The sequence below is a fragment of the Piliocolobus tephrosceles genome, chromosome 15, assembly GCF_002776525.5.
Source record: "Piliocolobus tephrosceles isolate RC106 chromosome 15, ASM277652v3, whole genome shotgun sequence".
Classification (NCBI taxonomy): domain Eukaryota; kingdom Metazoa; phylum Chordata; class Mammalia; order Primates; family Cercopithecidae; genus Piliocolobus; species Piliocolobus tephrosceles.
Genome location: NC_045448.1, coordinates 15,194,410 through 15,207,373, shown reverse-complemented (window position 1 = coordinate 15,207,373; position 12,964 = coordinate 15,194,410). Strand labels below are relative to the sequence as shown.

The 12,964-nt window shown below is 36.9% G+C and overlaps 1 protein-coding gene across 1 annotated transcript in view; it reads left to right on the top strand.

Moving 5' to 3' along the window:
• Positions 1 to 12,964, top strand: part of NBAS (NBAS subunit of NRZ tethering complex) — a 394,400-nt gene that overhangs the window by 54,656 nt on the left and 326,780 nt on the right. Inside the window, exon 11 of the mRNA XM_026454698.1 lies at positions 4,671 to 4,739. Coding sequence (XP_026310483.1) covers positions 4,671 to 4,739 — 69 coding nt within the window. The remainder of the gene's footprint in view (positions 1 to 4,670; positions 4,740 to 12,964) is intronic.

Genomic DNA, 12,964 nt, shown 5'->3' with positions numbered 1-12,964 from the left:
TTCAAGCGATTCTCCCATCTCAGCCTCCCAATTACCTGGGATTACAGGCACACCCCATCATGCCTGGCTAATTTTTGTATTTTAGTAGAGATGGGATTTCACCATGTTGGCTAGGCTGGTCTTGAACTCCTGACCTCAGGTGGTCCGCCTGCCTTGGCCTCCCAAAGTGTTAGGATTATAGGCCTGAGCCAACATGCCTGGCCAAGTCTGCACCTTATTTTCAATTGATTCAGTAAAAAAAAAAAAAAAAAAAAATTAAACTATGTGTGTCTGTATACATATATACACACACACCTAGAGATAAAGCAAATGTGACAAAATGTTAATAACTGGTCTAGCCAGGTGAGAGGTATACTTGTGTTTCATTGTACAATCATTTCAACTTTTCCATAGCTGTGAAATTTTTCAAAATAGGGTTGAGGAGAAAAGGCAAGTTGGTGCGTGTAGAGGATATAAGGAGAGGTAACGTAGGTAAGTGGTGAAAGTCCCTTTTGGTTTGGTGTAATCGAGTGTTTATTTGGGCGAGCAAATGGGAAGTCACATGCCAGGAAACGTTTTTTCACCTTGGTTTCTTTGAATTCTCCTGTGCTTTCCCTTTGCACCTTACTGAAGTATTGGAATCTGCTCTGCTGTGTATGGTCCTTCTCCTTGTGGCCTGAGGCTTCGATATTGAAGTCTTTTAAAAGAAAATTGCTTGTGCACTGACAAAATAAGTGGGAAAAATATTGAATTGCAAATTGAATGCTCTGCTGTATTATTAACCTCTTGAAATGCTGCAAGTGTATTTTAATTATGTTAGTGGCTGTGTCTTGCAGCTAAACTTACAATCATTCTGCATAGCCTTCCCTTACCTCAAAATAATTTGAGGTTATGGGATTAGCTCTTTTTGTCAGGCAGCAGGCATTGTTCTCATTGAACCTCCTCTTACTGTTTGTTTAAGGTTTCTGTTGTCTTGGTGTAGGTATTGACTGAAAAATGCTGCTGACACATACATCATAGCCTCTCACAAAGCTGCTAGGTTGTAAAGCAGACTATGCAAAATTCAATATGTGCATTGACCCAAGTTTCCAAATTAATGTTAGTGTCATCTATGTGAGATAGTTTTATTTATTCATTTGTTCAACATTTAATCACTGCTCCAGGTATTAGGAATATAAAATTACTGGTAGCAGCCCTCAAGGGATTCATTGCATGTTGAAAGAACAGCTATGTCTCAAATAAATGCAATAAGCTCAAACAGGTACCGGATTAGAATTCAGTAGCTGGGACAAAGGCAAGACTCAGGCTGTGGAGTCAGAAGGCTGGTGTTTGAATTCCACCTTATCCCTTGCCACTGTGAAGGCATTTGATAAACTGTAAGATTATCCACAGTGTTATTGTTGTCTGTGTTTCTAAGATCAAAATTTTGGAAAACTGTAAGAATGAACAAAGTTGACTAAATTTTTATTATTGCTGCTGCTGCTGCTTTTTCAATATAGAAGGTTGTTGTGGAAAGAACATAGACTTTTTGAAATCCTATTTCCGTGAGAAATCCTATTTCCTGGAAAAAATAGAAGTAATCAGGAGGAGTACTTCTGTAGGATCCCACAGCCTGCCGGCAGCTGTGCCTGTGTACTGTAACTTTTCTTTTGTCCGGACAGAGGAGCTGTCCTTGCTCCGGCTAAGGCCAACCCCTGTGTTTGTCCACTAGATCTCCCACTCTTGTTTGTTGAAGGATATTCCTCTTACATCAGGAATTTTGTTATCTCTTAGGTTTATCAGCATATAGCATGCTTTTATTTTTCCTCTCACAAAAACTCTTCAAACTCCACTTTGCCCTCTAGCTACCATCCCATTTCTTTTCCTTTCCTTACAATGTTCAAGAGTTGTCTGTACTTGTTTCCAATTCCTCTTCTTCCATTCTCTCTTGAATTCACTTGAATGGAGATTTGCCTCCATCATTTCATGGAAACTATCCTTATTGATATTATCAATGTCTTCCAGCATTTTACGAGTTTGTTTTCTTGGTATTCTTTCATTTCTACTAATTGCTTATACAAAACCCAGCTTATTCTGCTTTCCTCTTTCTCTTTTTTGTTGTTTTATATCTGCATTGTCACATACATAATATTTATACATTAGTGTCTACTTTTCTTCCCAGCTTTCTTTAGTCTTAGTCATTTATTTATGTACTTTAAAATGCTTACTCAGTTATTTTGCTGAAGTTTTCCCAGTCGTCTTGTGGTTGGATGAAGTTATTTCCTAGTATGTTTTGAGAAGGGATCATAGGTGATGAGTTTCTTAAGTTTTTTTATTTTATGTTCAAAACTGTTTTGCCATAGCCTTGACATTTGAGGGAAAACTTGTCTGGATATAAAATCCTTGGTTCGCCTTTTCTTTCATTAAACTTTTTAAAAATGCTACTCTTGTTTTGCTTTGTATGTGGGGTTTAAAAAGTCTGATGCAATCAAATTATTTACCCTTCGTATGTTATTAGTCAGTTTTTCTTGCAGGTCTTTATTTTCTTTATCTTTGAAATCTAATAGCTTCCTAGGATATTGTAATTGATCATTCTGAGTTTAAATTTCCTAGGTATGCATTGGTTCTTTTAGTGTGTAGATTCAGTTTTTTTCTATTTCTATTTTTTCCATTTTCTTTTTCTGTAGAGTTTTCATGGATTATAGTTTAAATATTCTATGCTTTGGTTTTGTTTATCTTCTTCAGATTCTATGGCAATCCAAATGTTACTGCTTTTTACTATATTCTTTTTCCAGTAGTTTTTCTTTACTCTTTTTACCTCTTCCTTTTATCTCATTTCCTTTTCACTTCTTAACTCATTTTCATTTTTTCATTGTTTTCATGTCTTCCTTTAAAGCCCCTTGTTAAATTTTCCGTTGAGTACCTTGTATTCTTTATTTTTTAGATAATTTTGTCTTTTTCTTACATTTCTTTCCTGAATTTATTGAGCTTTTTATTATTAATTCTTTTTCACTTTTTTTGTCCAGTTCTATTCTCAGTTACTGACTTTTTTTGATGGTTTTTCAAGTTGTCCACATTCTCAAATGCTTGTCTGACTATATTTAATTCCGTTTGGAGTGCTATGTTCAAGTTTTCTTTGGCTTCATGATTGTTTTTTCAGCCATAATTTCTCTTTGTTGATACGTGTTTTTTGTCTTCTCATGTCTGCAAAGTGTTTGTGAATCTCTTTCTTGTTCATTTTTGTGATATTGGAATACTTTACAAGATTCGTAGGTTAATGGTGCCTTCTTTTGTCAGTATAGCAAAGTTCAAATACCTTACTAGATTTTTTTGGTTTTGTTTTGGTGGCAGGAGGGGGCGTGGATCCTCTGATGTTGTGGTTGTCTATTGTCTTGCTGCACACTACATTTGCCCCTTTGCTTCCTTTCCCCTTTGCCACCCCTTTGGCAAAAGGCACTTCTTCCTATTTGCCATTTTTCTCCCTCAGAAACTCTGTGTTTGGAAGCCTGCCTCTTCACATCATGCCCACACTTAGGTCCCTTCCCTGTAGGCCATGTCTGATCATCCTGGATGCTGTTATAGTATTTTCACTTGGAGTGGACTTGGTCTTTTTGGTGGTGGTTTTGGTTTTAAATGCACCTTAGTCCCCTCTGTCCTCCCTGGGTGTTTTTCAGTTTGCTTTTGCTCACCACCACACCTTGTGGCAGGTCACAGTGGGGGTGAGGGGGGACATAGGTTTTAGCAGGAGCAATGGAGATGATACACTGGGATTTGGTAATTTATTTCTTTTTGCTTACAATTACTGTAAAATTTGGGTTATTCTCTATCTTCAGGCTAAGCTGAGAGCATGGTTTTTGTGTAGATTTATCTCGCTTTCGTGTTGTTAATATTTTTGGAAGTATTTGGAGATGTGTATCAAGGCCGTCCCTAATGTTTTCAACTCAGAAGTTCTGGCTATTGTGAATATTGTTGCTGTGAACATTCATGATTCATGTACAAATATTTGTTTGAATGCTTGTTTTCAATTCTTTTGTGTATAAATCTTGGATGGAATTGCTGGGTCACATGTTAGTTTTATGTTTAAGTTTTTGAGGAACCACCAAACATTTTCCATGGTGACTATGGTTTTATGTTCCCATCAGTAGTGTATGAGGGTTCCAGATTCCCTACATCCTCAACAATGTTATTTTCCATTAAAAAAAATACTTTCTAAGTCTAAAGACAAAAATTGTCATGTGTTATATTAAGTTATTTTATTCATTGATATCTAAAGATGAAGTGTTTTTTTTTTTTTTTTTTTTTTTTTTGGTGTTTTTCAAACATAGAATCAATTGTTAATAGATGAAATAATAGATGAAATTTCTTTGGGAAGTTTTTACTTTTTCCATACTGATGTTAGGATAAAATGGCAACTTGGGCAGCCTTACTTGAGAAGAGCGTTCAGTGGATTCTGATTTGCATAAATTTTACTGATTATATAGTTAAAAAAGCATTTGATCATGGAGGTATTTTGTAAGATTGTACCACTTGGTGGATTTTTTTTTCTAAACAAAAACAATCTCACCAAGATCCTTGACACCTTATTGGTGATTTTCTTTAATCATTTAAAAAAATACTAAATTTGCTATGGTTTCCATTTCATTATAAAAGGACATTTTACAATGATAAGTCATTTCAATAATCTTTCTTCGTATGATGCATTTATTTCGCAGGCACCGAAGACACTGGGATTATTAAGGATGTTAAGCATCAAGTTTTACAGTCGCCAGGGACAAGAACAGGTAACGCAAATTGGCTTAACTATGGTGGGCTTCTCAAACATTTTTACCTGGAAGTACCTTTAAGGTCAAAGCTGAATGAACCTCAAATTTTTTGTATCTTCATCTGAGTGTATTAATGTACACTATGTGGCTATATGCATTAGTAAGAATTCATAGAGCTGTTGCTGAAGATTTGTATATTTTGCTGTGTATCAACCTTATCTTAAAAGAAAAATAATTATAGAGGATATACTCAGCCCTCTTGGGGGTCTGGGAATATAGCTCAAGGAATTCTCCTAGAAGCATTATATATATATATCTTTGAATTTCGTATTTTATCTTTACAAATCTTGTGAATTTTGCATTATTGTTCATAATATATCCTTCTCTGGCTTAATATTAAAAAAAAATTCTTCCCCAAATCTGAGATTACTGATGCTCCAAGAAGAAATGTGCCTCTTGACCCTGGGTTTTAAGTACCATTGTTTTACTGTCTTGTTACTTAGCTGGAAAAGCATGGATCCATGGCAAGGATGTTAGACCGTTAAGTCCAGATGAATATCAGTGATACTCAGGAACTGCCTCTGCGAGGTGGTTACATTTGTTTCTCTGTTTGACTTTCACAAGAGTCTGGATCTACACTGGGGAATCAAATCATACTCTTGTCTTGTAGGCGAATCAAATCATACTCCTGTCTTGGGGGAAAATCAAATAATCTAATCTTTTTCACTGCTTCAATTTCTTTCCCAGTAGAACCTGCTGATATGAAAAGTCAGGCTTCCATATCTGCAGATTCTATATCCCTCAAATGCTGTAGTTTCAATCCACGGTTGGTTGAATCAGAGGATGTGGAACCTGCAGATATGGAGGGCTTGACTGTACTGTACTTTTTAATCATTATTTTAGAGAGTACTTCTTCTGCTTATTTAAAAAAAAAGTTAACTATAAAACATCCTTAGGCAGGTTCTTCAGGCATTGCAGGGAGAGGCATTCTTATCATGGGAGATTACAACTCCGTGAGTATTACCGTCCCTAAAGACCTTCCAGTGGGACAAGATGTGGAGGTAGAAGACAGTAATATTGATGATCCTGACCCTGGGTTGGCTTAGGCTGATGTGTGTATTTGTGTTTTAGTTTTTAACAAAAATGTTTAAAAAAGTAAAAGTATAAAATAAAATGCAAAAGTTTATAGTACAAAAATGTAAAGAAAGAAAAAATTTTTTAGACAGATATATGTACAGCGTGTTTGTGTTTTAAGCTAATGTTATCACAGAAGTCAAAAAGGTAAAAAAATACAAAGTTTATAAAGTAAAAAAGTTACAGTAAGAGGCTAGTTTATTATTGAAGAAAGAAAGTTTATAAAATGAATGTAGTAGAGCCTAAGTGTACAGTGTTTCTAAAGTCTACAGTAGTGTGCAGTAATGTCCTATCCTAGGCCTTCTTCCCCTTCACTTGCCACTCACTCACTCATTCACTCACTCACTCACCCACCCACCCACCCACCCAAAGCAACTTCTAGTTCTGCAAGCTCCATTCATGGTAAATGCCCTGTACAGGCATTTGTTACCTTTTATACCATTTACTGTACCTTTTCTGTTTTTAGATACACAAATACCATTGTGCTCCAGTTGCCCAGAGTATTCAGTAGAGTAGCATGCTGAGCAGGTTTGTGGCCTAGGAGCAACAGGCTATACCACCCAGCCTAGGTGCGTAGTAGGCTATCCCATCTAGATTTGTGTAATTGCACTCTGTGTATGATGTTTTCGCAACGACGAAATCACCCAATGACGCATTTTGCAGAACCTCTCCCTGTTCTTAAGTGATACATGACTGTACTATAATTTTAGAGCTGAAAGAGCTCATAGGGCTTATCTAATAATTCCTTATTATTGTGAACACTTTGACAAGTATTTTCACAGGATCTCACAGGAAGTTTGCATCACCTACGCTGGCATTATGATGCCTACTTTTTATTGATGAAGAGATTAAGGCCTCAGGAGAAATGTGTGCCTGAACTCACCTATCCAGATGGTGTCAGAGATGTGTTTGGTCTTCTGTTGGTTTGTCATCCAGTGCTTGTTTTCACCACTTCTAGTTGGTTATTGTCTTAAATCTTTAGTTGGTAATTTGGAAGAAACAGAAACCAAGATGTGTTTCAAAGTAGCTGAGATGATAAATTACTTAATATCTTAGAAAGAATTATCTATTTTACTACTCAAGTTTGGCAGCAATTATTTTTGTCTTAAAATCTGTTCCTCTTAGCCTGGGGTGGTGGCTTACTCCTGTTATCCCAGTTCTTCGGGAGACTGAGGTGGGAGGATCACTTAAGCCCACAAGGTCGAGGCTGCAGTGAGTCATGATTGTGCCACTGCACTCCAACTTGGGGGACAGAGTGAGACCCTGTCTCAAAAAAAAAAAAAAATGTTCGTCTTAACTACTAATATCTTTACAAAATGGGCCTGCTTTCCTGTATAACCGTATTATTAATATTTAGTTCATGTAAAAAATTTACTTATGAGACTCTAAAGTAACAACACTGAGATTGTATAGTATTAGAGGTAATATACGTAAAATAGCTAAGACAGTGATTGTCATATTGCAGATACTCAGCAAATAATAATGGTGACTGCTGTTATCTCTGTTAATTTCTTTATATCCTGAATTATAGAATTAATAATTAGTAGTCCACAGGTTCTTTTTGAATTGTGGTTTGTTATACCCAAAACTTACGTGGCTTTAAAAAATAGCTTCTCATTGTCTGGCATATAATATTATCTTTTTTTTTTTTTTTTTTGAGACAGAGTCTCGCTCTGTTACCCAGGCTGGAGTGCAGTGGTGCGATCTCGGCTCATTGCAAACTCCACCTCCCGGGTTCACACCATTCTCCTGCCTCAGCCTCCTGAGTAGCTGACACTACAGGCGCCCGCCACCACACCCCGCTAATTTTTTGTGTTTTTAGTAGAGACAGGGTTTCACCATGTTAGCCAGGGTGATCTGGTTCTCCTGACCTCATGATCTGCCGGACTTGGTCTCCCAAAGTGCTGGGATTACAGGCATGAGCCACCACGTCTGGCCAGTATTATTTTTTAGAAGAGTATATTAAAAATAAGACTTATTTATATTATTTTATAAAGGATATTGGCTTGGAATTTTTTATTTTTACTTTTCCAAAAAGCTTTTTTCTTTCCTTCATGCATTTACAGTGTTTTTGTCACAGGTTATTAATCGGGCTTTTGAGGCTGACTTTGTTTTGATTTGAAGGATAGGTTTCTAATTTTGTGTGTGTGTGTGTCTGTGTCAGCCTTCTAACATATAATGGGCTAGAATATCTAGTAAACTTCTTGAGGGTGGGGATTTATGTTTGTTTTGTTCATTGCTGACTTCCTACAGTGTAAAACAATGCCTGGCACCTAATATTTAATATTGAATATATAATATTCAATAAATACTTGTGGAATGTTGGAAGAGCAGCACTTATAAATTTGCCTTTATTGATCTGAGTATTTTTTCTTTAAGAATATGTAGTACTTCAGAATGTTTTGAATGTATGCACTAGAAAACTACTTTCTTTTTAATACAGTTTATGTATTTGAAAGTTACAGGAAATGGTAAATCACTCATTTTTAATTGACTATTAAATTAGATGACAGGTGATTAATTTCAGTACAAAGGTCTGATGTTTAACATTCTTAAAAACCCTGTCTTGGAAAGGACAGTTAGTTAGGAAGTTTTATTGCAATGTTTGAGAGAAAGTACAACTCATTTTCCAATTATTGCTGCCAGTAGTAGAAAGTGTTAATAGTTTATTTTTGTTTGTTTGAGATGGAGTCTCGCTCTGTCGCCCAGGCTGGAGCACAGTGGTGCCATCTTGGCTCACTGCAAGCTCCGCCTCCTGGGTTCACGCCATTCTCCTGCCTCAGCCTCCCAAGTATCTGGGACCACAGGCGCCCACCACCACGCCCGGCTAATTTTTTGTGTTTTTTGTAGAGACTGGGTTTCACCGTGTTAGCCAGGGTGGTCTCAATCCCCTGACCTTGTGATCCGCCCGCCTCAGCCTCCCAAAGTGCTGGGATTACAGGTGTGAGCCACCGTGCCCAGCCTTTAATAGTATTTTTAATGAAGAAAGAACAAATGGATATTGGAGCTGGTGGAATAGAGTGGATTGTAGCAGATACAAGTGATATTCAGTCTTCGCTATCAAGCTGTATTTCATGACAATTTCTTTGTGTTCATATTTTAACAATTCGTGCAATTTTCCTTAATAAAAGATGACTGTGCCTTCTCAATCAAAATGTTTTAAAATAGTCTCATTTTACTTTTTAAAATTTTACTTTTAAAAAAAATTTAACTTATTGTAAGTTCAGGGGTACACGTGCGGTTTATTATATAGGTAACCTTGTGTCATGAGAGTTTGTTGTACAGATTATTTCATCACCCAGATATTAGGCCTAGTCCCATTAGTTGTTTTTCTTCATCCTCTCCCTGCTCCCACCCTCCACCTGCTCATAATCCTCAGTATGTGGTGTTCCCCTCTGTGTGTCCTTGTGTTCTCGTCATTTAGCTCCTACTTGTAAGTAGGAACATGTGGTATTTGGTTGTTCCTGCATTAGTTCCTGCATTAGTTTTCTGAGGATAATGGCCTCCAGCTCCATGTTGCTGCATAGGACATAATGTTGTTCTTTTTTGTGGCTGCATAGTATTCCATGTATGTACCACATTTTCTTTATGCAGTCTATCACTGATGGGCATTTAGGTTTATTCCATGTCTTTGCTATTGTGAATAGTGCTGCAGTGAACATATGTGTGCATATGTCTTTATGACAGAACAGTTTATACTCCCCAGTGTATTAGTCCATTCTCACACTGCTATTAAGAACTACCTGAGGCTGGATGCAGTGACTCACGCCTGTAATCCTAGCACTTGGGAGGCTGAGGCAGGCAGATCACTTGAGGTCAGGAGTTTGAGACCAGCCTGACCAACATGGTGAATCCCCTTTTTTACTAAAAATACAAAAAAAACCTGAGTGTGGTGGTACACACTTGTCATTTCACCTACTTGGGAGGCTGAGGTGGGAGGATTGTTTGAACCCAGGAGGTAGAGGTTACAGTGAGCCAAGAATCGCGCCACTGCATTCCAGCCTGGGTGATGGAGCAAGACTTTCTCAAAATAAATAAATAAATAAATAAATAAATAAATAAATAAATAAATAAATAAAAACAACTACCCGAGACTGGGTAATTTATGAAGAAAAGAGATTTAATTGACTCACAGTTCTGCAGACTTAACAAGAAGCATGCCCGGGAGGCCTCTGGAAACTTACAGTCATGGTGGACAGGGAAGAGGAAGGAAACAACACATCTTTACCATGGTGGAGCAGGAGAGAGACAGCGTGCAAATGAGAAGTGCCACACACTTTTAAACCATCAGATCTTGTGAGAACTCACTATCATGAGAACACCAAGGGGAAATCTACCCCCATGATTCAGTCACCTCCCATCAGGCTGCTCCTCTAATTTGACATGAGATTTGCGTGGGGACACAGATCCAAACCATATCACCCAGTAATGGGATTACTGGTTGGAATGGTATTTCTGTTTCTAGGTCTTTTAGGAATTGCCACACTGTGTTCCACAATGGTTGAACTAATTTACGCTCCTACTAGCAGTGTGTAAGCATTTCTTTTTCTCTACAACCTTGCCAGCATCTGTTATTTTTTGAATAGTCCCATTTTAAATGTTTATATGCAGACACTGTGTATCTGCATACAGATAAACATATATATTTTAATTATCTTTTAAATCTCACAACCCAAAAGGTATAGTATTATCCAAATTTTATAGATTAGAATCAGATTAGAAAAATTAAGTGAGGTTTTATAGCAAGTGGAACTCTAGCATCTGTAGTAGTTTGATACTATATTGCTGCCATGTTCTTTTATGGGCCCTCCAGAGGGGAAAGTTGGAGTAACTTAGTGGAGAATGGGTGAGCTACTTCCCATTTCTGTACACCCCTACATGTACTTTATACACTCAGTAAATGTTTTTACCGATCACCCATTTTGCAGGCAGATTAGTTACAGCAAATCAGTGGAGGAAAGGTATACTATATTTAGGGGAAAAAGTTGTAAAATTTTAGTTCCTTTAATAATTTGTTAGAAAAGCTTTTAAAAACATATCTTCTGATAGAGTTGGTTCTTAGTTATTATAGATGACATAGAAGTACACTATAGTAAAATACAAGGAAATGTTTTACTAATTTTTTGTCATTAAAAGTAATTTTAATAGGTACTCATAGGTGTTAGTAGGAGCAAATTAAATGTGTGTTCTGTGGGTTTGGGATGCTATAAATATCAATATATTCCATGCTTCTTAATGTATAAAATATGAGTATTTTCAGATTTTCAGTACCTTTCAGATCCCAAGAAGTCCTAAGCTGGCATTTGTAACCCAGTTCTCCTCTGCACGTCAGATTTGTATACCCTGCTGCTCACTTGACAGCTTCAGTAGGATAGCCTTCAGGCATTTTAAATCAAACATTTCCAGAACAAAACTCTGATAGCTTCTCATTTTTCTTTCCCTAACCATTTCTGCCTTAGACTTGATTGCCTCAGTAATCCATCCTTTTGGCAAAGGGAGATACCTGAAAATTATTGCTGATACCACCCAGTCCTTCATCCCCCCATCTAATCTAATCTAACACCTTCGCTACCAGTATCATCTTCAGAGTGTACTTGGAATCTTTCTACTTCTTTTTTCTTCTGTGGCTATCACCATCGTATAATTTTTCATCTCTCCTAGGTTAGCAGATACTTAATCAGTTCCCCTAGCAACCTTAGTGACTTAAAAAATGTAAATCAGATAAGCTCACTTTCTTGCTTGAAGAAAGCCTTCAGTGACTTTCTGTTGAACTAAGAATGATGACAGAATAAAATGCTTAACATTATCCAAAAAGACATTACATAAGCTGGCCCATGACTGTCTCTGCAGACTGATCTCATACCAGTGGCTCATTCTCTTTTAGTTATGTTGGCCTTATCTCAGCTCATCAAGGGTGCCACGTTCGTTTCTCTGTGGATTCCATTTTTTTCTATTGGGAATGGTTTTATTTTATTTGTCCTCATTAATTTAATTTCTTCTCATCTTTGGGCATCAGCTCTATTTTCATATCCTCAGATTCCTCTTATAGTCCTTCAATTTAAATACAGTTCCTAATGTTATTCTCTCTTAGAGCACTCTGTGCTTTTCTTCCATAGTAGTAATCACAGTTTGTAATGTAGATTTATTTCTTAGTTTGTTTATTTACCTAATCTGTGATTTCATGGCTCCATGAAGTTAGGGTCACATCTGTTTTACCTAGAAAAGTGCCTGGAATTTCTCGCTCCTTTGCAGAGAGAAGTTAAATCAGATTCCCGCTAGCTTCTTTTTGCACCTTCTTCCTCCCTGCCTCTCTCCCTCATTCTTTTCTTCCTTTCCTCCCTTCCTCTTTTCTTGTTTCCCCTTCTCCTTCCCTCTCTCCCATGCTTTCTTCCTTCCTAAGCTTTTACTGTGAAATATAATACAGATGTAGGAAATTGCATCAAACAGATGTGTGGCTTAATAAGTAGTCTGGGGACAGCTTTATTGAAATATTCATATGTGGTACAATTTACTCATTTAAAATATACAATTCAGAGTTTTTTAGTATATTCACAGAACTGTGCAATGATTTCAAGAATCAATTTTAAATGTCTTATTGCTCTGGAAAAAAAACCCCTGCATCTTTTAACTATCAGCTGCAACACTCTGTCTCCTCAAGTTGTAAGCAACTTCTAATCTTTTAGTTTGAATAAATTTGCCTATTCTGGATATTCTCTATGAATAGAATTATCAAATATGTGGTCCACTGTGACTGGCTTTTTTCGCTTAGCATGATGCTTTCCAAGTTCACCCATGTTGTTGCATGTATCAGTAGTTTATTTCTTTTTATTGCTGAGTAATAGCCCATTGTGTTTGTGTATGTGTGTGTGTGTATATGAAATTGGAATGGAAGATATATATATGTATATACACACACACACACACACACACACAGAGTGTTTTCTTTATCCATTCATCAGTTGGACATTTGGGTTGTTTCTACTTTTTGGCTGTTATAAATAATGCTGCTGTGAACATTTGTGTACAAGTTCTTTTGTGGAAATATCATTGAATTTTTCTTGGAGTGGAATTGCTGGATCTTATGATAACTTTGGCCATTTGAGGAGTTG